This window comes from Dendrobates tinctorius, unplaced genomic scaffold, assembly GCF_039654945.1.
Source record: "Dendrobates tinctorius isolate UK_male_01 unplaced genomic scaffold, ASM3965494v1 ptg000022l, whole genome shotgun sequence".
Lineage (NCBI taxonomy): Eukaryota > Metazoa > Chordata > Amphibia > Anura > Dendrobatidae > Dendrobates > Dendrobates tinctorius.
Window position 1 is genome coordinate 42,271,072 of NW_027361690.1, and position 25,072 is coordinate 42,296,143.

The 25,072-nt window shown below is 47.7% G+C and overlaps 1 protein-coding gene across 2 annotated transcripts in view; it reads left to right on the top strand.

Annotated features, from left to right (window-relative positions):
* The window catches only part of CIB1 (calcium and integrin binding 1), a 55,445-nt gene that overhangs the window by 20,785 nt on the left and 9,588 nt on the right, over nt 1-25,072 (top strand). For both annotated transcript variants that reach the window (XM_073568650.1, XM_073568649.1), the window contains exons 2-5: nt 5,303-5,337; nt 8,428-8,530; nt 10,630-10,783; nt 18,154-18,272. In XM_073568650.1, the coding sequence (XP_073424751.1) occupies nt 5,303-5,337; nt 8,428-8,530; nt 10,630-10,783; nt 18,154-18,272 (411 nt within the window). The remainder of the gene's footprint in view (nt 1-5,302; nt 5,338-8,427; nt 8,531-10,629; nt 10,784-18,153; nt 18,273-25,072) is intronic.

A 25,072-nucleotide genomic window follows, 5' to 3' on the forward strand; every position in this document is an offset into this window, starting at 1 on the left:
TCTCCCCTACCTTTTGGAAGATAAAGTTGTCAGCAAGAGAGGATAAGAATTTCCTTGACCTGTTAGTTTTGCCTGAGAGAGATTCCCAACAAATGTCTGGATAGTTGAAATCTCCCATGACAACTATGTCATATTTTTTGGAGAACTTGGCCATTTGATGCATAAAGAGTTCATCCATATCTTCAGCTTGCACAGGCGGCCTGTAGTAAATGCCTACAATGGTGTCCTTTCCATTGTTCTGTCCTTGTATTCTTACCCAAACAGTTTCCACAGAACTCCCAGTCTCTGAAGCTTCAATCTCTGTGCAGATATACGCGTTTCTAACATACAATGCAACACCTCCTCCTCGTTTATCAAGTCTGTTTCTTGCAAATAAGTTGTATCCTTCTAGTCTTGTATTCCAATCATGTGTATTGTCCCACCAAGTTTCAGTGATTCCAATGACATCATATTTCTTTTCCTGTGTTAGTAGTTCCAATTCTTCTTGTTTGTTGCCCATGCTTTGTGCATTAGTATAGAAACATTTTAGTTTGTGATTGGTTTCTCTTTCTCCAATATTTTTATTAATTAGATTCTTTCGTCTTTGTTCTTCCTTTCCACTTCTATTAGCAGAGTTCTCAATAGCATTTGTCAGGTGTATGGCTTTTTCTGGTCTTTTGCTTCCCTTCCCATGTTGTTCTAGTTTAAAGCTCTCCTTACAAGTGTAGCAAGGCGACTTCCAAATACATGCTTTCCAGTCTTCGTAAGGTGCACCCCATCTCTAGCAAGTAGTCCATCGTATAAGTAGTTCACTCCGTGATCCAGAAATCCAAATCGTTGCTGACAGCACCATCGACGTAGCCAGTTGTTCACCTGCAGAATCTTATTCCACCTCCTTGTTCCATGGCCATCCACTGGGAGGATGGAAGAGAAGACCACCTGCGCTCCCAGTTCTTTCACTTTCTTGCCTAAGTCTTCAAAGTCTCTGCAGATGGTTTCCAGGTCGTTTCTTGCGGTGTCATTTGTCCCCACATGTAGTAGCAGGAATGGGTAGTCATCTGTAGGTCTGAAGAGTCCTCATATCCTGTCAGACACATCTTTAATTTTTGCACCTGGAAGACAGCACATTTCTCTTGAAGTTATATCCGGTCTGCAGATAGCGGCCTCTGTTCCTCTCAACAGGGAATCCCCCATGACCACCACTCTCCGTTTCTTCTTCACAACATTTTTCTTTCTCCATCCAGGAGGACTCTGAAGGCGTACAAGGTTGCTGTTTGTTGGCAAAGTCTTATCCTGATGTATTTCTTCATCATTTTCCTGCGTGAGAGCCTGGTACTGGTTTCTGAGCAGTATGGGTGCTGACTGCCTCCTGATCCTCCTGCTACTCTGGGTCACATGTCTCCATTCCTCTGTTTCTTCAGGTGCACTTCGAATTTCTTCTCTTTCTGTAACATGAAGAGATAATTCTGCTCTGTCCAAGAACTCTTCACCTTCCTTAATGATCTTCAACGTAGCCAACCTCTCTTCGAGATTTTGCAACTTTTCCTCCAACAGGGACACAAGCTTGCATTTGTGGCATGTGAAATTTGGCTTTTCCACTGGTAAGTCTGTGAACATGTAGCAAGAAATGCAGCTCACCAAATGGCTCCTGGCCTCTTCCATCTTGAGATTTCTTAAAAACGATGAAAGATGAGCCAAAATTCGCGCGCCTATCGGCGCGCGGTTTTTCCGATTTCCTCTTTTCAGCTGCAACGGCCAAAACCCAGTGATCGTAGAGCTCGCGGAGACTCTTCACTTATCCCAGAAGGCACTGGGAATATGCAAATGATCTCCTCAAGACTCTTCCCCTGGTTTTCCGATTTCCTCTTTTCAGCTGCAACGGCCAAAACCCAGTGATCGTAGAGCTCGCGGAGACTCTTCACTTATCCCAGAAGGCACTGGGAATATGCAAATGATCTCCTCAAGACTCTTCCCCTGGTTTTCCGATTTCCTCTTTTCAGCTGCAACGGCCAAAACCCAGTGATCGTAGAGCTCGCGGAGACTCTTCACTTATCCCAGAAGGCACTGGGAATATGCAAATGATCTCCTCAAGACTCTTCCCCTGGTTTTCCGATTTCCTCTTTTCAGCTGCAACGGCCAAAACCCAGTGATCGTAGAGCTCGCGGAGACTCTTCACTTATCCCAGAAGGCACTGGGAATATGCAAATGATCTCCTCAAGACTCTTCCCCTGGTTTTCCGATTTCCTCTTTTCAGCTGCAACGGCCAAAACCCAGTGATCGTAGAGCTCGCGGAGACTCTTCACTTATCCCAGAAGGCACTGGGAATATGCAAATGATCTCCTCAAGACTCTTCCCCTGGTTTTCCGATTTCCTCTTTTCAGCTGCAACGGCCAAAACCCAGTGATCGTAGAGCTCGCGGAGACTCTTCACTTATCCCAGAAGGCACTGGGAATATGCAAATGATCTCCTCAAGACTCTTCCCCTGGTTTTCCGATTTCCTCTTTTCAGCTGCAACGGCCAAAACCCAGTGATCGTAGAGCTCGCGGAGACTCTTCACTTATCCCAGAAGGCACTGGGAATATGCAAATGATCTCCTCAAGACTCTTCCCCTGGTTTTCCGATTTCCTCTTTTCAGCTGCAACGGCCAAAACCCAGTGATCGTAGAGCTCGCGGAGACTCTTCACTTATCCCAGAAGGCACTGGGAATATGCAAATGATCTCCTCAAGACTCTTCCCCTGGTTTTCCGATTTCCTCTTTTCAGCTGCAACGGCCAAAACCCAGTGATCGTAGAGCTCGCGGAGACTCTTCACTTATCCCAGAAGGCACTGGGAATATGCAAATGATCTCCTCAAGACTCTTCCCCTGGTTTTCCGATTTCCTCTTTTCAGCTGCAACGGCCAAAACCCAGTGATCGTAGAGCTCGCGGAGACTCTTCACTTATCCCAGAAGGCACTGGGAATATGCAAATGATCTCCTCAAGACTCTTCCCCTGGTTTTCCGATTTCCTCTTTTCAGCTGCAACGGCCAAAACCCAGTGATCGTAGAGCTCGCGGAGACTCTTCACTTATCCCAGAAGGCACTGGGAATATGCAAATGATCTCCTCAAGACTCTTCCCCTGGTTTTCCGATTTCCTCTTTTCAGCTGCAACGGCCAAAACCCAGTGATCGTAGAGCTCGCGGAGACTCTTCACTTATCCCAGAAGGCACTGGGAATATGCAAATGATCTCCTCAAGACTCTTCCCCTGGTTTTCCGATTTCCTCTTTTCAGCTGCAACGGCCAAAACCCAGTGATCGTAGAGCTCGCGGAGACTCTTCACTTATCCCAGAAGGCACTGGGAATATGCAAATGATCTCCTCAAGACGGTACTTAGTGTATAGATTGGTTCAGAAAAAGGACCCAACAATGAAGGACGCCTTGATGTTGGCTGTTGGGCTCACGTATATTGGCCCCGGTCTATGTGCTAAGTATCTTCTCTTTTTACTGTAATTTTTCACAGCAATATTGCAGTTTCATTTTTCCAATATATCATTTGTACAAAAGGTAGCGTTTTCCTATTTTTTATGGCAGTAATGCAGTTCCAATGCTCTAGAGTTCTCATTCTTAGCAATTTAGGGTAATCTTTTTCTACAGATTAGATTTCTATACTTGGAAAAGGGGGCCATATCTCGGCAATGGAGCCATTTCTACCTTTCCCTGGTCCTTTTAAGAGATGATTATAGTGGAAGATTTTATATTGGTGACTCGGAAGTGATGTTATAGTCAGGAATTCGTATACGAGGGGGATCTATGTATAGTTGGTCTCGGCAAGATAAAAAAAATGCATAATACCACCATAAGTTATTCAATAGAATCGCCTTTCAGTTTTGTACATTGAATTAATCAGTCAAAAAGTCATTCTATTCCTTTAGAGAAAAATACTGTTATCCTTTTTCTGCAAACTGTGACTACCCATCATCAACTACTATATTTTGTGTGTACATTTTCACTTTTTAAAGGGAATCTGTCACCTCATTTTTTTCCTCTGAGATGTTGCCACAGCCATCAGGGGCTTATCTACAGCATTCTGTGATACTGTAGATAAGCCCCCGATGTAACCTGAAAGAAAAGAAAAACGAGTTATGTTATACTCAGCCGGCGGTTCGGCTGGTCCTATGGGTGTCGCGGTGCGGTCCGGCGCCTCCCATCTTCTAGTGATGACGTCCTCCTTCTTACTTCTGCCGCGGCTCCTGCGCAATAAATCAAGAAAAGTGAAAAAACACCACAAACAGAGATCAGATTCCAACCATGAGTATTACATGGTTACGTTTCGACCTATACCTAGGTCTTTCTCAAACCATACTCGATAGGAGTGTCAAGGTATATGGAAAGAGGACAATTTTTCAGAGTCCCAAAGTAAGGGCTGTGGCAAGAGAGCGGCAGGGATCCCACTTTTCTTGATTTATTGCGCAGGAGCCGCGGCAGAATTAAGGAGGAGGACGTCATCACTAGAAGATGGGAGGCGCCGGACCGCAACACCCATCGGACCGGACCCCGGGTGAGTTCCAATGTGCGTGCTGATAATATTTTCTCCCTGCTTCCTCCCTGCACAGTCATTGCTAGGAACCATGTGTACATGGCAATGACTATGCAGGGAGAAAGTGAGGGGAGCACCTTATCAGAGCGCACACTGGTGGTCACCAGAGCGGAAGTCACCAGCGCAGAAGATCCCTGAACACAGCGCCCATAGAAGGGAGGATGAGATATGTCTTTCTGAGGGAGTGCAGGGCGCAGGCGTGGGATCTTGCACCAGAACTGATGTGCAATGGTTGGGGGTAAGTATTACAATGGGGGCAGGGATTTCTTACAGCACCGCGCGCCGGAGCCTGGAAGAAATCATTAGCATACAGATAGAATATAACATTTCTCAGCAACAAGACCATTAACATGAGTCATACAGGTAGGACTAGTGTAACACTTCTATTACCTGTGTGCCCATATTAATAGGTCACATACATCCCGGGGGGTGACAGCTTCCCTTTTAAGTTTTTTCAGGGCTAGACGAGACTTGTGGGCGGCTCATTATCCCGCACAGACGTCTTTAAGAAACTTTATTAAAAACTTTCTCATCACAATTCCACAATGAAATGACCTTTTCTGCTAAAACTTACCACTGCACTTGTCGAAGTTAATACTTGTTTCCATAGCAAGAGATTTTTTTTTCTGTCAGAAATATTAAAAGCCAGCTCTCCATGACTCATACATAATAGAACGTAGTCTTGTTGTATTGCCCTGTTCAGACTTGTTTTCTCACTGAAATCATTTCTCTTTTGTTCCCTTCTAGGAGCTGACGTATCTGACAAAACAGGAAATCCTGCTGTACGTGTATGATAGAATGTCTGCTGTGTGTATTACCGCCATGTAGTGTGAGGAAAAATTCATTAATGGGATGGTGATAGAAAGGGGTAGTCCAGGAAGAACCCTATGCCGTGAAGAGGCTTTCCTATCACGTGAAGTGATGACTTGGTGCTATAATATGCCATGACTTTCTGATTAATGTGGGCCGACTGCTGAGACCCCCACCAGTCCTAAAGAAGGAGGCACTACTGTGGTGCTAGTCTCCCTGCCCTCTGGCTGTGCTGGGAACTGTAATTGGCTCCATTCCAGGGAATGAGGCTATCACCGTCGCTCCTTGTACAGCCAGTGGCTAGGGTGATGCTGCGCGGGGGGCTGCAGTGCTGAACTCGGTGCACTTCTGGGGTCTCACATATGTTGTGGATTTAATGCCATGCAGCCAGGTTATATAATTCTAAGCCCTAGTTCACACTGGTGTGTTTCCTTTCACACAGGCACAAGGACACTTTTTTTTTGCCCGTCTGAAATGTTAACATCATCTACATGGGCTTTGAGCCCATACAGACCAGGGGTCAGACCAGCATGACAGAGAGCAGCCACTAAAATGATATACAAAAGACCAGAATAGAAAGATGTTTATTTATCAAAAACATGCATAAAAATCCGAGAGGTTCCTACCATACTACCAAAAAAGGAGGGTTCTAAATCCTGGTCGGATGTACAGGTGACAGTAGGCTACCGATGATAGTATTACATTAAGTTTTGGACACATTTCATACAAGTAAATAAACTGCAACGTGCTAAGAAACACTAGATCTATTTAGTTCATGTAGGCGATTAACAGCCTGAGAGGCGTTTCGCCTTCGCTTCTTCTGGGACTTGTTTTGCTTGTGTACTTAAGCACATAATACATTTGAGCTATGTTTGTGTCGGGGTTCCTGACTGAACCCTGATTTTAGCTTTTATCCTACGTCCTATTTCAAGACTTGTTAAAGGGTTAATTGTGACTTGTAGGATCGCTGCTTCCAACAGGTGGCGCTGTATTGTTCAAGTCCTCTTCCTCTCTGGAGAGGCAATTTGCATACTGACTGAGCCCTGTAATTCGCTGGCTCGGGCGGAATTATAGATGCACTGTATTAACTGTGTGAACAGGACCTAACCTGATGCATTGTTGTTAGATGAACTGTTGTGTCATAGAAATAATTTCACTATGGGTGGGAAAATACATAGCGGTATAAAAAATTTTTTTTAACCCTTTCAGATTCATCTATTATTGGTCAGAATTTCCCCACATGTAGTTCAGTTATTGACTTGATTGTCAGGCCATTTGACAACCATAATGCAAGGTTGACCACTGTACGCCTTCTAAGATGCCTGTTTGGCTACATGACTTGTATATTGAAAACCATTTTGTCGACTAAGTCATCAATATCAGATTGACCAGATCATGGGAGTCCGACAATCCTACCATAAGTCGTACGCAGCTCCTGCAACTGGATATTGTCCGGAGCCCGATCAGCATGGAGTGACCACTATGCAGTGTATGGAGCCATGCTGCACCGTGCACATCTAGCTGCAAACATCTAAGGCTATGTGCACACGTCGTGTATTGGGCTGCGGATTTGGCAAAATCCGCAGGTAAATCTGCAGGTCAAAAGACCTGCGGTTTATCTGCGGATTAGCCTGCGGTTTAGCCCTGTGGTTTCACACCTCTACAATGTTAAAGGTGTGAAACCGCTGCAGATTCCGCACAAATAATTGACATGCTGCGGATTGTAATCCGCAGCAAATCCGTTCGGAAAAATCCGCACCATGTGCACAGTGGATTTTAAAATCCATAGGCTAACATGGTACTGTACTATGTCAGCAGAACTGCTGCGGATCCGCAGCAGAATCCGCAACATGTGCACATAGCCTAAGCGTGGGGATACTGGGTTTTGTACTCCACCATTTTGATATTGATGACCTCTCCATAGGATAGGACATCAGTATTTAAGTCCTTGACGCCCGTGTAAAATATATTCATACTGTGTGTAATAAAACCTGCTTTACACCCCATATTAAATGGAATCTGTCAGCCCAAACTGGCGAGCCAGTGCTGTCAATCATCACTGAGGGAGGCAGGAACATGCAAATACAGTGGGTTGACCCTGCACTGAGCGTGTTGGCCGCACCCAGGGTGCACTAAGGACCGTAATTAGTTTATCTGATTAAGTTTGTTCCTGCGGATGGGAGGCAGTGAGCAGAACACTAAGGGTGTGGTTTTTGTTATATGGGCTATGTCTCCTACAAGGTGTATAGTTTATAGATCAGTTTGGGCTGACCGATTCCCTTTAATTCTTTTCTCCAATGATCTTTCATTGGTGCCATTGTTTGTAAAGTGTACTTTGCGGCTCTGTCCTTTTGTTTTATGACTGTATCTGATGACTTATTTAGTTTCCTTGTTTTCCTATTCTGATTCTGGTTACTCAGTTGTACTAAAGTGCTGGGATTGTGCCTGCCTGTCACTAAGCAATGGAGCAATAGAGTGTGCCCTACGGTACACATTAACGAGAACAAAGTAATCCGGGTTCTGCGAAAAGTTTTTATAGCCGTTTCTGGCTGACAACCAATAAAGCGGCCACTGAACCTCCCTTGGCGGTTGTCATCAGCTTTCCTTAGCCATGACCAAGAATCCTATGGCTTTACAGTGATTGATCCGCAGCACATATATTGCTTCGTACGTTTTTGTCTAGCTAATGGAAGCCATATTGGTTAATATTAAACCACTTGTCTGTCCAGAGACAATCCCTTGAAAAAGACTCAGCCGTGACACTGGCTCTCCTGCTTGCTCAGCGTAGTTTGCTCTTTGGTCACTAGTGGGTGACCAGTCCATGAATTTTGGAGATTCTGCATCTCCGGTCTCACACGCTGAGCGATGCGCTGCTGCCGTTATGTATATTACACGAGTTTTCAAAGTTTTCACGATGTAATTGAACTTCACCGCTTTGCTGCAGGAACAAAAAAAACAAATGAAATGTCCCGTATCTATCAGTGGGCTCTCACAGTAAATTGTGGCGTTTTATATTTAAAACGCTCGATAATTACATCCGTTGTTTCCTTCTCATCCTAAAGTGCTCATAAAAGATTCAGTGAAATGATACAGAAAGAAAACAGAAGCAACATTGAGTCGGCCAGAGTCCCCAAGGAGAAGTTTCTCACTTTGCCTGAATTAAAGGTAATTGTGTTCTCTGTGGAAGGAAACGCCGTCCGATCTTGAAACCCTCACTGTCCCCGATAATGGAACTCCCTCCCGAAAAGTGGAATATCTTGAATTTAAACATTTGGCTTGTTTATCTTCCAGACTATGAACACAATGCCAGGATATAAGGGGGGCATGAATCCATAATGGCCTTAAGTTATAAATACCCAACTTAATTGTGTAAGGGGAGGTGTCACAAATATGAATATTTATAGCATTCTCAAGATGGATGATAAATGCACAATGTGATAAGGGGTAGCATGGGACCCCTAATAGTAAAGTGGGGATTCCAAGCCCCTATTTTCCTCCCCTCTGCACCCAGACACCCCATTCAAAGTCTTACAGAACATTTTATTACTTATTCCAGCATAAAACCAATCCTATTTTATACAGCTCAAATCGTTGAAGGGAGCACTGATAACAAAACGGACATCCATAAACTCCTAGACATAGATGACAAAAAGGTGCCTTCTTTTAGGACTTAAGCTGCCCTTCTAATTTTTTGTCTCTTCATATGAATAGTAAGCAATAGAGTTCAGTAATTAAAGGAAATCTGTCAGCACCGATATTACGATTAACGTGCAGATATAAGGTTAGTCTACAGGTTAATAGCATTGTGAAGGTGCCTGACCGCTGTACTGAAAGTGCAGCACGCAAGAGAAATATGGAACTTTACTGCTCCTGAGATCCGCCGGCTTTCAGTCATTCAGGGGTGCCCAAAGTAATTGGAATCATGGCGCACAGTACTGAGTTCTGGCTGTACGCACACCCTGGCACTGACTGACAGTGCATCGGTACTGAGCCAGCTGTCAGAAACTTTCAGCCGCCAAGCTCAGTGCCTTAAGCAACTGTCATTGCACACGTATGACTGAAAGTGGGCGGCTCTCGGGAGAAATAAAATTAATTTTCTCCTGGGTGTCACACTTTCAGTTCAGTTGCCGGGCACCTTCATAATGCTAATAACCTTCAGATCAGCCCCACATCTAGAGGTTAATAACATTATCAATCCTGACAGGTTTTCTTTTAAAGTGGAAAAAATATTTTTTTCCAAAGCCACATATCATAATGAATCTATGATCGATGACATTATGTAAAGACAGAACTGATGCAGGATATGGGATGGCATTGATTCACATTGATGGGAGCACTTAGAAGGAAATATTTTTGCTTGAAGGGTTATTCTCATTATATTAAAAGGGTAAAATTGCAAAGTGTTTGTAAAAACAAGAAACTCTGCAATTTACTTGTTAATAAAAATCATCTCCATAATAGAAGGATTTAAAATTTTTATAAGTTAATGTTCATTGCCTAGGTTTTGGGTGATATCGGCGTTCAGCGGTGGTTGGTCTCCTAGGCAAGGTGGACAGTACTAACAAGCACTTTTCCATAGAGCTTGTAATTACTGCTCTGAAAGTAGCACACTGTTGGCACCAGTGCCCTCCTACGATGGGCAAAGTCAAAGCTGCCTGTTCTTGCAGTATCGGAGAGGGCACAGTACAAGCTCGTTGTGCAACAATAACGCTTGTTCAAACTGTCAGGTGGACATCACCCTACAGGAAGCAGAATGAAGATGACACAACCCCTTCGGCATTAATACTTTATAGGTCTACAGACATGATGGTCTCCACAGTTTGGTGCATTATTTCTCATGATTCTATGTTTACAAATTGTATAGTTTGGGTTTTCCATGGCTAGAAATGACAACATGCAACCCTACATTAATCTGATTCACCTTGACTGGTGTGTACAACTGGTTAACCCTGTCTTGCTCATACGAACACCCTTTTCATTTTGTCGGTATATTTTATTTTGTGGCACATAGGAAATTCATAGATGTACATATGTGATTAATGCCATGATTCATAGAATCGTAAAATGTTAGTTGGAAGGGAGCTCCAGGGTCATCATGTCCAACCCCCTGCTCAGTGCAGGATCCACTAAACTATCTCAGACAGAGGTCTGTCCACCCTCTGTTTGAAGACTTCCATAGAATCATAGAATTCACTCAAGATTTAATAAATGACCTTTTGGAAATAACGTTTTCCAGACCCTTTTCAGTTTTGTCTTCCCCGCAGGCAAACCCCTTTAGGTATCGTATTTGCCAAGTCTTCTCCACGGCAGAACAAGCTGATGACAGCATGTCCTTTGAAGATTTCCTCGACATGCTGAGTGCTTTCAGTGACTCTGCGACACTCGAAGTGAAGTCTCATTACGCCTTCAGAATCTTTGGTGAGAACGTTTTAATGAAATAGTTTTTTAAGATTTTTCTCTTTATAGGAAAAAGCCATAGAGGATATTTAGAGCAGCCCCATCAATTTAGCAAAGTGGTGGTGTCATAAATTTGTTTCAGTACTTCTAGATCCCTGACACCAGCCATGGCTACCTCCTAGTATATCCTTGTGAGTGATGGCAATATATGGCTTCTATCCTCTGTTCAAAGGGCTGTGAAACAATTAGATGAGAATACCTGTGTAGATGGCTATATTGCCACTTTACGGATCTGATATGTACGATTGATGCCTCCAGTGAGTGATGATTACATAGAGAGGAGGAGATGCAGAATGTCTTGTAGGGGTTCTCCATTAAAGGGAATGTCACCCCATTTTTTGACTATCAACTGCCGGCGCCGCCATCAGGGGCTTATCTACAGCATTCTGTAATGCTGTAGATAAGCCCCTGATGTAACCTGAAAGATAAGAAAAATGAGTTATATTAAACTCACTCAGGGCGGTCCGGGTCTGGTTTTGGTCCGATGGGTGTCACGGTCCGGCGCCTCCCATCTTGTAGCGGTGACGTCCTCTTTGCTGCCTGTCGTGGTTCCTGCACAGGCGCACTCTGCTTTGCCCTGTTGACAGGAAGCAAAGAGGACGTCACCGCTTCAAGATGGGAGGTGCCGGACCGCGACACCCATCGGACAAGCCCGGACCGCCCCCCGGTGAGTATAATATAACTCGTTTTTCTTATCTTTCAGGTTACATCGGGGGCTTATCTACAGCATTACAGAATTCTGTAGATAAGCCCCTGATGGCGGTGCCGGCAGCTGATACTCGAAAATGGGGTGACAGATTCCCTTTAATTAGAACTTATCTCCTATTCACATTAAGTGACCGATTATTCATGGTCTATGGAACTGACCAGAGATGGCAAAGATTATGATTGTATAACAAGCCCCTTAAGGTTACATGTTGTCTTCTTGCACTTATTGAAGGCGCATATTTCTTTCCTGTATTGCAGATTGCAGCAGGGTGTTGGTGCTTTATGACAGCCGCAATAAATGAGAAGTTAGTTATCGGAAAATTGTCAGATTATTATATTCTCCAGGAATTGTTGCAGTGGTGTTACCCTGCCCTATCTAGTCCTCAGTAGTCCAATAGCTTTCCTTAAATACTTTTGTTGACCCTGCTCATGTCTACTTAGCAAAGTGGTAAGTAAGCAGAAAATGGTCACTCCAAAATTTCTTAATGACATTGGTTGGGATGATCCAATAGCCAAAGGCTAAAAAATCCCACTTTAAGCTATCCAAAACAAAACATAACTTTTAATTATTAAATAATAAATGAGAAACTAGTGCAAATCATACATGTTAATATGCACATACAAATTACACTAAGTTCCTTACTGGTCCTACCTATGTTTAGATGTTCCCCAAGCGGTCAAATTGCCACCTGTTTATAGCTGCATAGGTGTACAGCTCAGTAGGCTCACATTGTATAGCCATCATAAAGTTAAAGGACTGTCGTCCATTATCTAACCAACGGGGATTGTATTCTATTTTGTAATGTCTAATGACAAGAGGAACAAGGCTCTAATATAATAGAGAACAAGCATACCCAACATGTTCCACTCTTATGGGCTTCATCAGGGTAATGGTCGCAGTTGCCTCAACATCCTGATGATGCCCGTAAGGGTGAAACATGTTGGGAAGGCTTTGTAATATATATAACAAAGCAATTCAACTGCTTGGGATACATTTAAACATGGGAGCAGAGTACAGTTTTAATGTGCACGCTAATATTTGCATTAGTTACTCATATTTTTAATTTAACAATTAAAAAACTCTTTATTTCCAGGACGTCCACCTGACAGCACTATGGAGGACGTCCTCCTCCTCCTTACAGGGACAGGAAAGCACACGAGAGGTTAAAAGGCCATGTCCCACCCCCTTTCCCTCAGTGTTTTTCCTGTCCCTGCACGGAGGGACACGCGAGAGCTTACCGGAGGGACCCAGGGGATCGTGCGGCCGGTCCAATCCTTCCCCTGTCAAGAGGTCCCGGGGCCGAAACTTCCCGGTGGGGAGTCCCTCGGCTCCAAAGGCCAGGAGCAGGACGGCGCTCCTGGAGGGAGCCGTTCCTCCCGGTGGGGGGGCTCTCGGCTCCAGGACGGGTCGGCTCCCCGCAGGCGGCTGGCCATGCGGGCACCGATAGAAGTGGGGCGGCGGGCCGAGTACCCGCAGGACGCGCTGACGCTGGGCAGTGGAGGCCGGAGCGTCATAGCATAAAAGGCTCCCTGCTCGCGCCGAGCGCGGTCGCGCGCAGATGCCCGGCAGGAAGTGGAGGCGCGGCTTACCAGCGTCACATCCGGTGACGTCAGACGCCGGTTTCAAATCCAGGGCGCGCGCGCTCCTGGACCAGAGCGTTCTCCAGCGTCACAGGTGGTTCCAGACTGTGTGACTGCATCGGACGCCAGGGGATGGAAGGCAACACTGCATCTGGTGGAGGGGTAAGTGCGCATAGCGCAGACCACCCTCCCCACCCGTCCCCACAGCCCAGATCTGATGAGGTGCCCCTTATATTATCAGGAAAAGGGAATCCCGGCTGAGTCCCCCTCGGGGAAGGACCCGGCGAAAGCCACCGCCAAATCAGTCAGATATCCGGTGTGCAGAGTAAAGCTGCCAGACACCTATAGCAAGACCCTATGCGGTCCCTGTACCTCCAGGGTCATAGGCGAGGAACAGCCATCTCTGCTTTCCGAAATGAGGTCGCTGATAAGGGAAGAGATTCAGGCCTCTACGTCCCGGCGTCGATCCCCCAGCCCTGGGCCAGGTCGCAAGCGTCCAAGGTGGGAACCAGTCCCAGTATCAGAGGCGAGCCCTAGCGAGGAATCCGATTTCCGGAACTCAGATCAGGAGGAAGAAGGCGAGATCCTGGGGGACAGTCAGGAACAGAACAGAAAGTATCTGTTCAGACTGGAGGATACGGACGAGCTGGTACACGCGGTCAGAAATACCATGCAGATGGAAGAAGTCCCTAAGCCACAGTCCAGACAGGACTTAATGTTTGGAGGACTGGTGTCCCGCAAACAGGTGGTGTTCCCTGTGAGCGAGCACATCAAAGCAATGATCCAGGAGGAGTGGAAGGAAGCAGAGCGTCGGTTGACACTCTCCCGAATCTTTAAAAATAGACTGCCCTTCGATCCCGAGGAAACTCGGGCGTGGGAAGAAGTCCCTAAGATCGACGTCCCGATGGCCAAGGTTACGAAGAAATCGGCTATCCCAGCCGAGGACTCATCCGGTCTTCGAGACCCAATGGATAGAAAGGCGGACGTCTTGTTAAAAAGAACATGGGAGACGTCGGCGGCCCTGATTAGAGCCAACATAGCAGCCACCTCGGTGGCCAGGTCTATGTTCCTGTGGTTGGGGCAGTTGGAGGAAAACCTAACCAACAAGACCCCGAGGTCAGAGATACTAGCATCTCTTCCTCTTTTGAAATCAGCCACGGCGTTCCTGTCGGATACGTCGGCGGAATCTGTTAGGTTTGCGGCCAGAAACAGCTCCCTCTCTAATGCGGCCCGGAGAGCAGTCTGGCTTAGATCCTGGTCGGGGGATAACCCTTCTAAGGCCAAGTTATGTGCCATCCCTTTCTCGGGTCTGAGGGTGTTTGGTCCAGCCCTGGATAATATCCTTGAGCTGGTGTCTGATAAAAATAAGGGATTCCCGGAAGAAAAACCCAGGCGGTCCCAGTCCTTTCGGAGAGGCTCCTTCTTCAGAGGACAGTCAGAGTTTAGGGGCCGGGCGAGTTCTAATAGAGGCTCCTACAGAGGCTCCTTCAGCCAAAGTGGGAAGAACAGAGGTCCCCCATTTGCATCGACATCTAGGTCGAGGAGACAATGACGCCATAGGCATTGGGGGGAGACTTCGCCACTTTGCAGCAAACTGGTCGCGAGTCACCAACAGTCAGTGGGTCCTCAGAACCATCAGAGAAGGTTACAGGATAGAGCTCTATTCTCCTCCCCCTGACAGATATATTGCCCCCACTGTCGTCCTGGAGGACTCCGCAATGTGGTCGGATCTTCAGGACATGTTAGACTCGGGGGTCATAATACCAGTTCCAGCATCAGAAAGAGGGAAAGGTCACTACTCTTCCCTGTTTGCAATTACAAAGAAATCCGGCGAGACCCGCACCATCATAAACCTGAAGCCACTAAATGCTTGGGTCAGATACAGGAGGTTCCGGATGGAATCTATCCGATCCGCGATTCCTCTGATAGACAGGGACGCAGTTATGTGCACCCTAGACCTAAAAAAGGCATATTATCAGGTTCCTATTCATCCCTCATCCCAAAGCCTACTAAGGTTCGCGATCAGTTCACCAGCCCGGACCTGCCATTTCCAGTTCCAAGGTCTTCCATTCGGGCTGGCCTCAGCTCCCAGAATCTTTACGAAACTGGTGGTAGAGGTGGTGGCCTACCTGAGAGATCAGGGTATTGTGATTGTGCCGTACCTGGACGACTTCTTACTGGTGGCAAGATCCAAAGAAGCGCTCATCCGAGACAGGATCCGAACAACTACTGTGATGGAGTTCCTGGGCTGGGTGATCAACTGGGAGAAGTCGGACCTCACACCAAACACCAGAAAGGTATTCCTGGGAGTCCTCCTAGACTCAGCCGACAGAATATCCTGGCTACCCGAGCAGAAGCAGAAGTCCATTCAGGCCAGAACCAGAGGTCTGTTGAAGCGTCAATGCTCCATAAGGGAAGCAATGGAGGTCCTGGGCCTCATGACGGCATGCATCCAGTGTGTCCGTTGGGCCCAATTCCACTCGCGGTTGTTACAAAGAGAAATTCTCGCGAGGTGGGACAGGAGTCAGGCGTCGCTAGACAAACCCCTAAGACTCTCAGGACGAGCAAAGGAGTCCCTTCGCTGGTGGTTACAGGCCAGGAACCTTCAGGTGGGCGTGCATTGGACAACCTCTCCATACGTGGTAGTCACCACAGACGCAAGTGCGTGGGGATGGGGAGCCCACATAGAAGGGAAGATCTTCCAGGGGAAGTGGCCAGCAAGCATCAAGGCCAGATCCTCCAATTTCAAGGAACTCTTCGCGGTCTGGGAAGCGTTGCGGAGAAACCGGTCGGTACTAAAGAGTCGTCATGTTCGCATTCTATCCGACAATACAACGACAGTGGCATTCCTGAAACACCAAGGAGGAACCAGACATCAACCACTACAGGCACTGGCGGAAAAGATATTCACGTGGGCAGAACGGACAGTTCGATCCGTGACCGCGGTACATCTAGAGGGTTCCCAAAACGAAGTGGCGGACTACCTGAGCAGACAACAGATCCACCCGACAGAGTGGGAATTGAACATAGAGGTCTTCAACCAGCTTTGTCAGCGCTGGGGGAACCCCAGTATAGATCTCTTCGCAAGCCGCAAGAACTCGAAGGTTCCCAGATTCTACTCCCTAAATCCAATGGACCATCCAGAGGGCGTAGACGCCCTGAGTCAGACTTGGGGAGAATCCCTCTCTTATGCGTTCCCACCACTGGCCCTCATACCGGCAGTGCTCAGAAAGATACGCGAGGACCACGCAAGAGTGATATTGATAGTGCCATACTGGCCGAGGAGAAGCTGGTTTTCCCTTCTGGGAGCCATGGCAGTAGAAGATCCAGTCGAGCTGCCCTTGTGGGAGAACATCATCCACCAGGGCCCGATCCACCACCCGGACCCAGCAAGACTGCATCTATCGGCCTGGATCCTGAGAGGGACATCCTGAAGGCAAAAGGATTGTCGGAGCAGGTCATATCCACCCTACAGGCCAGCAGGAAGCCGGTGACGTCAACAATTTATCGGAAGATATGGAGGAGATTTTGTCTGGAGGGTGGCAGGTCCGAGCTCGTGGCAGGTACCCCGGATCTCCCTAACATACTAGGGTTCCTGCAGGCAGGTTTTAATAAAGGCCTCAAGCCCAGCACTCTAAAAGTCCAGGTTTCAGCTTTGAGCGCCTTCTTTGATTATCAGTTAGCTGCACATCCCTGGGTGATAAGGTTTATAAAAGCCACACAGCTCCTGCGTCCCACGATTAGGCAGCTCACCCCGCCATGGGACCTGGGCCTGGTACTTCGGTTCCTCTGCTCGGACACTTTCGCCCTTAGTGAGAAGATAACCATCCCTGCTCTCACTCGTAAAACGGCCTTTCTAGTAGCCATTACCACGGCCAAAAGAATAGGGGAGATCCAGGCCCTATCCACTAAGGATCCATACCTCCAGATAAGAGAGGATAGTATAATCCTAAGGTTAGACCCGGCATTTACCCCGAAGGTAGCCTCTACAAGAAATCTGAATCATGAGGTAGTGTTACCCTCTTTCTGTGATAATCCCTGAAATGAGAAGGAGCGGCGGCTCCACTCGCTAGACGTGAGGCGCGCAGTTATAGAGTACCTAGAGGCCACCAATAGTTGGCGTATCGACCCGAACCTGTTCGTTCTCTTTGGGGGTAGGAATAAAGGGAAGAGGGCCTCTAAGGCGTCCATAGCGCGTTGGATTACCTCAGTAATCTCGGACGCCTACCAGGCTGAAGGCGCCAGCCCGCCTGATTCCTTAAAAGCCCACTCTACAAGGGCGGTATCGGCCTCATGGGCCGAGCGGGCGGGGGCGTCAGTTGATCAAATTTGTCGAGCGGCAACCTGGGCTAGTCTTAATACATTCTGCAAACACTACAAACTAGATGTGTTAGCTGGCCAACAAACCGCATTCGGGAGAAAAGTTCTCCAAGCAGTAATCCCACCCTGAGGAGGTGCTTTGGTACTCTCCATAGTGCTGTCAGGTGGACGTCCTGGAAAATAGGTATTAGACCTACCGGTAATGATGTTTCCAGGAGTCCATCCTGACAGCACGGGTAGTTCCCTCCCTCTTATGTTATACTATGTTGTATTATGTTATGTCATATGCTGTAATATGATTGTTTCATTAAACCGTTACTAGCATCATCCACCTTGTGGTACTTGTCAAATCACTGAGGGAAAGGGGGTGGGACATGGCCTTTTAACCTCTCGTGTGCTTTCCTGTCCCTGTAAGGAGGAGGAGGACGTCCTCCATAGTGCTGTCAGGATGGACTCCTGGAAACATCATTACCGGTAGGTCTAATACCTATTTTTTGATTGCTTTTATTAAAAAATGTGGATAATTTAGAAAAATATCTATATCCTGATCTCAATCATCTGATTTTTGGATGCCCCGTTCCCTCTGCACAAGAATTGCGCATTCTGTATGTTTTGTTAAATGAACAATATTACCCTCGGCCTACTATACCTAAGAACAATTGCAGCCTTCTGAGAAAACGATTTGCTTTGTGCTGATAAACGATATTTCATGTCTTCAACAGATTTTGATGGAGACGGTGCCCTCAGTGAAACAGATTTGGAGATGTTGGTGAATCATTTGACAGGGGAAGAGCAAGACTCAAAACTGAGTAAGAATGAGATGCGACAGCTGATTGCTAATGTGAGTCATTTATGGCTGAAAACATACAACATGTCTGTCTTAATAAATACCTTTTCTATTCCTCATGAAAATTTATGCCTTCTTGAAATTTCTACATTGACAAGTAGGTGTTACCACTCCTCTTGTTATTCGGTCGTGTCACTACACTGTATGAGATGGTCAAATCGTGTGTGGATTCATTTGCTAACATAGGGGATGGTAATGCCTACTTGTCAGTTTATTCATGTATAACCAGGTGAGATAACCAATCACTGGCACTACTGCACCAGAAATGTTATTTTTTTTAGGAAATTGTACTGCGCCTTTCATTTGAAAAAAAAAAAATGGGCTTAAAGAGACTCTGCTGGGCCTGTTGACTGTTCCCCTCCCCCCTCTGTCACAATTTATATTTTAAAGGGAACCTGTCTGCCCCCCATGTCCTCCAACCCAGCATCATTCACCTATGTATGGGCAAATTTCCTGCCTGGCCACCCCTGTATAATGTTGAGTGAAAACAAGGTATAAAAAACATTTCTTTATCGCCTTATTGGGGGACACAGATTACCATGGGTGTATGCTGCTGCTGCAAGGAGGCTGACACTATGCAAAAAACAAGAAAATTGACTCCTCCCCGGCAGTATACGCCCACCGACAGATACCAAGTACCTCAGTTTGTGCTTAGTGTCTGTAGGAGGCAGACCGGGATCTCCCCAGATCCGCATCTAACCATTTTCTTTTAGGTTTTGTGTGTGTGTGTATTAATCTTTTCCCATTTATTTTCCAGATTCTACATCGGGAAACAGGGGGTAAATGTTCACCCTGCTTTCCCATATCATGCGGCTGAGCGAGCAGTGTGGTGTCGCCCACATCGCAACTCTCAGTACCGCAGGCAGGACTTTTTCCATATCACCATTCGGTGCTATGGGCGGACGACAGGTGGCCGGTCCTTGCCAAAACAACTCCCCATCCCTATCCCAGGACAGGGCTGAGAGGAAGACGGTAGTCGCCATTGCTCCCAACAAAAGGACGCCATCTTCTACGTGACACGGGTAAGAGGACCTCTCCCAGCGGCCTGTCTGCTATGCATGCCCCTGCGGTCATCCTCTTCAGGGACGTCAGGTAAGATCCGAACGATCCCTTTAGTCCCGTATGTTTTCACAAGCGGTGGTTTCAAACTTTGAATTTCCCGCCTCTACTCCCCCACTGCAGCCGCGTGCCTCACATCGCAGCCGCGCTCCGGTTATACTAGGATCAGGGAAAGAGGCACACAAGGTCTACTAGGACACAGGGGGGTCCTTGTAAGCAGCGGTTCAACGCAGGCTCACCATTTATTATCGGCGCCGCGGGCATCAGTATAAGAGCTCGGCGGGGAGGGAGACATGGTTTCACTTTCAGCGCGCTCCCTCCTCCCTGTTCTGAGCGCGCTCCCTTTTCTCTGGGCTTGAATTTCCACTCTGGGCGCGCTTTTTTCTCGCGCCCATTTCACAACAATCTCCATTTTTACCGCACCCCTCCTCTGCCATTGCCTAGTCGCCACGACGCCACGTACCGCCCACCGAGATCACAGCCAGCTTCCTTTTGCAATTTCACTGGCTTCCTGCGCTGCTTGGGGGACACGTCAGGGTCCAGCTCGTCAGAACTTCGGTAGGCTCGGCGCTTAATGGTAAAATTGTCTCTCCTCTGCAGCCCTACTATTTAGTGCAGCCTTTAGTGCAGCCATTGTGCTCAACATACCTATGTTTAACCCTTCAACGGCGCTATCTTTCAATCCCACCGTTATCCACTACGCTTGTGCACTCTGTAAAAGGAAGTGGGCGTCAGGTCAGTCATCTCCCCTCTGCCTGTCCTGCAGCCCTTCAGCTATGTCGGCCTCTCAGGAGCACACCGATTCCTGGGATGAGGGCACTTCCCATCTCCCAGAGTGGGCCGTTGCAATGTCCCAGTCGGTCTTCGATCTGACTAAAGTCTCTCAGTCCCTGGTCCAGGTCCTAGAACGTTAGCCTCAGCTATCTACAGCCACCTGTGCACCGACCGCCTCTCAGGGTGAGTCATCCGCACCTGACCGCGACCTTCAGAGGGACAGGCCGAGTAGGATTTCTAGCTGTCTGGCTCGTCTTCCAGTTCGCTAGGCCCGTCGGCTTCTCCCAGGTGTCCTTCTCCGTCTTCAGAGGACGGCCCTAGGTCTGACGACGATCCCCAATCGGGATCTAGTTCAGAAGCAGATAATATATCTAAAACGCGGAATATGGTCGATAGTCTTCTTTCTGCCATCTTCCAAACCTTGGAAATTAAGCAGGACGAACCTCCTCCAACGAGCGAGGCCTCCATCCCGAACCCTTCCAAACCACAAGGAGTTCGATACTACTCTAACCAAACATTGGGAGCACCCTGAACAACGCTTTTCAGGCCGCAGGTACTTAGATGTCCTGTATCCCTTTGATGTAGATCTGCTCACAAAATGGACCAAAGCCCCCGAGGTGGATCCTCCCGTCTCTCATATAGCCTCTAAGACGGTTCTATCCCTTCCGGACGGGGCATCGCTTAAGGATCCAACAGGCAGGCAGATATAATCTCTGGCTAAGTCTATTTTTGAGGCATCCGGCGCCTCTCTCTGTCCTATTTTCGCTTCCTCCTGGGTGGCAAAAGTCATTTCAGCTTGGTCAAAAACTCTTCGCAGAGGCATCTTAGCGGCAGCTGTCCAGGACGAGCTGGCAGATCTAGCATATCAAATTAATCATGCGGGTAAATACCTCTTAGCCGCCTCTTTGGATGCGGCTGGGTGCGTAGCAAGGGCTAACAGCAACATAATAGCCGTACGCCGAGTCCTTTGGCTAAAGTCATGGAATGCAGATACCACCTCTAAAAAGTCGCGTACCAATCTGCCTTTCCTTGGTTCTCGGCTCTTTGGAGCCAAGCTAGATCAAATAATTTTGGATGCCACTGGTGGTAAGAGCACTTCTCTCCCTCAGTCTCGGCCAAAACGCTTTTTTAACAGAAAGAGTTTCCGGCCGTTTAGGCCCTTTCCTGCCTTCTCGTCCACAGAAAAATCTACCCAGCAAGGTTCTCCTCCAAGTGACTGGTCACCCCCACCTGGAAGTTTTTTCCAGGGTGGGAGGCAGACTTTCCTTTTTCGCGGACGCTTGGCTGTCGACGATGCTTGGGTCAGGGAAATCATCGCATCCGGATACAAGATGGGCCTCAATGGAACCCGGAGAATTCCTCTGCTCTGTGGACATACGGGATGCTTATCTTCACATCCCTGTTTGTTTGCAACATCAGAAATATCTTCGGTTTGCGATTCAGGGAAATCACTATCAATTCACGGCTCTTCCCTTCGGCCTAGCCTTTGCTCCCCGTGTTTTCACGAAGGTGATGGTGACGGTCATGGCCATCCTTCGATCCAGGGGGATTCTCATCATCCCTTATCTGGACGATCTCTTGTTCAAAGGCTCGTCCCGTCAAGACTGTCTCCTGAGTCTTCACATAACCCTGGATACCCTCGGCCGTCTCGGATGGTTAGTCAACAAAGAAAAGTCCATTCTCAGACCCACTCACCGTCTGACCTTCCTAGGCATGGAATTCGACACGAATCTGGCCCGGGTGTTTCTTCCGAGGGAAAAATTTGCGTCTCTGTTCAAAGAGATTCGAGCTCTCAAACGGCCGAAGCCCATTCCCCTTCGGCTCTGCATGAAAGTTCTGGGGAAGATGGTGGCTTCCATGGAGGCAGTGCCTTTTGCACAGTTTCATCTTCGCCCCCTTCAGCTGTCCCTCCTCTCAGCTTGGGACAAGACGACGTTGTCTTTAGACCGCCCCATTTTCCTCCCTCTCAGAGTGAGGCATTCCCTGACTTGGTGGACAATGCCTACGTCAGTCCTCCAGGGGAGGTCCTTCCTCCCGCTCCAGTGGCAAGTCATTACCACCGATGCCAGCCTTCTAGGTTGGGGAGCGGTTTTCCATCAGGGAACGGCCCAAGGACGCTGGAATCTACAGGAAGCTCTGCTCCCTATCAATCTTCTCGAAATCAGAGCAATCTTCCTGGCCCTTCTTCGCTGGCAACCTCTTCTCGTCGGCAAGCCGGTCCGCATTCAGTCGGACAACGCCATGGCTGTGGAGTACATAAACCATCATGGCGGCACGCGCAGCAACCAAGTGATGTCAGAAGTGGCCAAGATACTGCGCTGGGCAGAACAGTACGTTCCAGCAATCTCCGCTGTTCACATTCCAGGAGTGGAAAACTGGGCAGCCGACTTTGAGTCGCCAAAGCCTAGCGTCAGGCGAATGGTCTCTCCATTCCACAGTCTTCGATCAGATATGCCAGCGCTGGGGTTATCCGGATGTCGACCTAATGGCATCTCGGATGAACCACAAGGTTCCGCGTTTCGTAGCCAGGTCCAGGGACCCTCTAACCGTCGCTTGCGACGCCCTAGTAATTCCGTGGTCCCAGTTCCAACTCCCTTATCTGTTTCCACCTCTTGCCTTGATCCCAAGAGTGGTCAAGAAGATAAAATCGGAAGGCGTGCCAGTGTTTCTTGTGGCTCCAGACTGGCCAAGAAGGCCTTGGTATGCGGAACTGGTGAACATGCTCGCGGACGTCCCCTGGAGGCTTCCAGACCGTCCGGATCTTCTCTCGCAAGGCCCCCTTTACCACGAGACTTCTCGGTCTCTGAATTTAACGGCATGGCCGTTGAGGCCGCAACCTTAAGAGAATCAGGTTTTTTCCAACCAGATGATTCAGACGATGGTCAAAGCCAGGAAACCAGCCTTTTCCCGCATCTACCATAGGCATTGGAAGGCCTTTTTCCGTTGGTGCGACGATAAGAGTCTTTCCAATGTCCTTTTCCATTCCGTCCATACTGGGTTTCTCCAGTCTAGCTTAGATTCAAGTCTGTCTCTCAGTACCTTCAAGGGCCAGGTTTCCGCTTTGTTTATCCTTTTTCAAAGGAAGCTCGCTTCTTTACCGCAGGTTAAGACATTTCTCCAAGGAGTCGCTCATGTGGCCCCTCCTCATCATTCACCGATAGAACCGTGGGATCTCAATCTCGTTCTTAGCGCTCTCCAAAAAAGCGCCGTTTGAGCCCATCCAGGACATCCCTTTGTCTTTTCTTTCATGGAAGGTAACCTTTCTGATTGCCATAACATCCATCAGAAGAGTTTCTGAATTAGTGGCCCTGTCATGTCGTTCTCCTTAGCTGGTACTCCATCAGGATAAAGTCGTCCTCAGGCCCGTTCCTTCTTTTCTCCCAAAGGTGGTATCCTCCTTCCACATCAACGAGGATATCGTTCTTCCATCATTTTGTCCTGCTCCTTCTCACCCTCTTGAGAAGTCACTCCACAAACTGGACGTTGTTAGAGCCTTGCGTGTTTATCTCGCTAGGACTGCTTCACTTCGTCAATCCGATTCATTGCTGGTCACCGGAAAGGGCTTCCGGCATCCAAATCCACGATCGCTCGCTGGATTTGTTCTAATGTAAAGTGCTGCGGAATATGTCGGCGCTATAAAAATAAAATTTATTATTATTATTATATTATTACTATTCTGGAAGCATACCGTCTTCAGGAAAAACGGCCGCCTCCGGGAGTGAGAACTCACTTCACCCGGGCGGTGGCAGCTTCGTGGGTCGTTCGACACCAGGCTTCGGCTCTGCAAATTTGCAGGGCTGCGACCTGGTCGTTCTTGCATACGTTCGCGAGGTTCTACAGGGTTCATACCCAGGCTTCGTCTGATGCAGTCGTTGGTAGGAAGGTCCTGCAGGCGGCGGTGGCGCATCGGCCGACCTAAGCCCTTCCTGTTCTTTCGTTCCTTATTGCTGTTCCTGCCCTTGGGACTGCTTTGGAACGTCCCATGGTAATCTGTGTCCCCCAATAAGGCGATAAAGAAAGATGGATTTTTGGTTCTTACCGTAAAATCTCTTTCTTGGAGCCTTCATTGGGGGACACAGCACCCTCCCTGTTTAAGTTGTGCCGTGTTGGGTCCTTGAGTCCCTTGTTGGGTTGGTGCATATGTTATAGTTCCGTGGCTTCTCCTACTGCTTTCTCACCAACTGAGGTACTTGGTATCTGTCGGTGGGCGTATACTGCCGGGGAGGAGTCAATTTTCTTGTTTTTTGCATAGTGTCAGCCTCCTAGCAGCAGCAGCAGCATACACCCATGGTAATCTGTGTCCCCCAATGAAGGCTCCAAGAAAGAGATTTTACGGTAAGAACCAAAAATCCATCTTTATAATATCCCCTTTTGCTATGCTATTGAGTGCTTTGACTAGTCGATGGGCTTTTAGTTGTCCCAGACTAGTCAGCCCCTTTCCATGTTATCATTCCCCGGTGGACGTGATAACGTAATCTGCACGAGTGGCGTAATCGCTGCTCATGCAAATCTAGCGCATGCGTGCCAGCAGCGTCTCTGAATGTACGCTTCTTAGCTACAGAGGCGCACACTGCGCTTGTCCGGAAGTTTAGAAGATGGCCTCTGGTCGTGCGCAGGGCATTCCTCCCTATCAACTAGTCAAAGCCTTCATCAGAATAGCAAACGGCGGGCATATAAATGCTTTTTTACACTTTGTTTTCAGTTAATAAAGTTATACAGGGCTGGACAGGCAGGGAATTTGTTCATACATATCTGAATATCGCTGGGTTGGAGGACATCGGGGACCTGACAGTTCCCTTTAAAGAAATCTGAAGTCTTTCAATTTTCCAAGTGACTACATGGGACTAATCTCAGACTCGTACTTCCTGTTCTTTCACCAAATGTCTCAAGTTGAGAGGGAAACACACCTTGATTTAACATGTCCCTTTTGTCACATTATTTTCAGGGGTACCATCATTTCT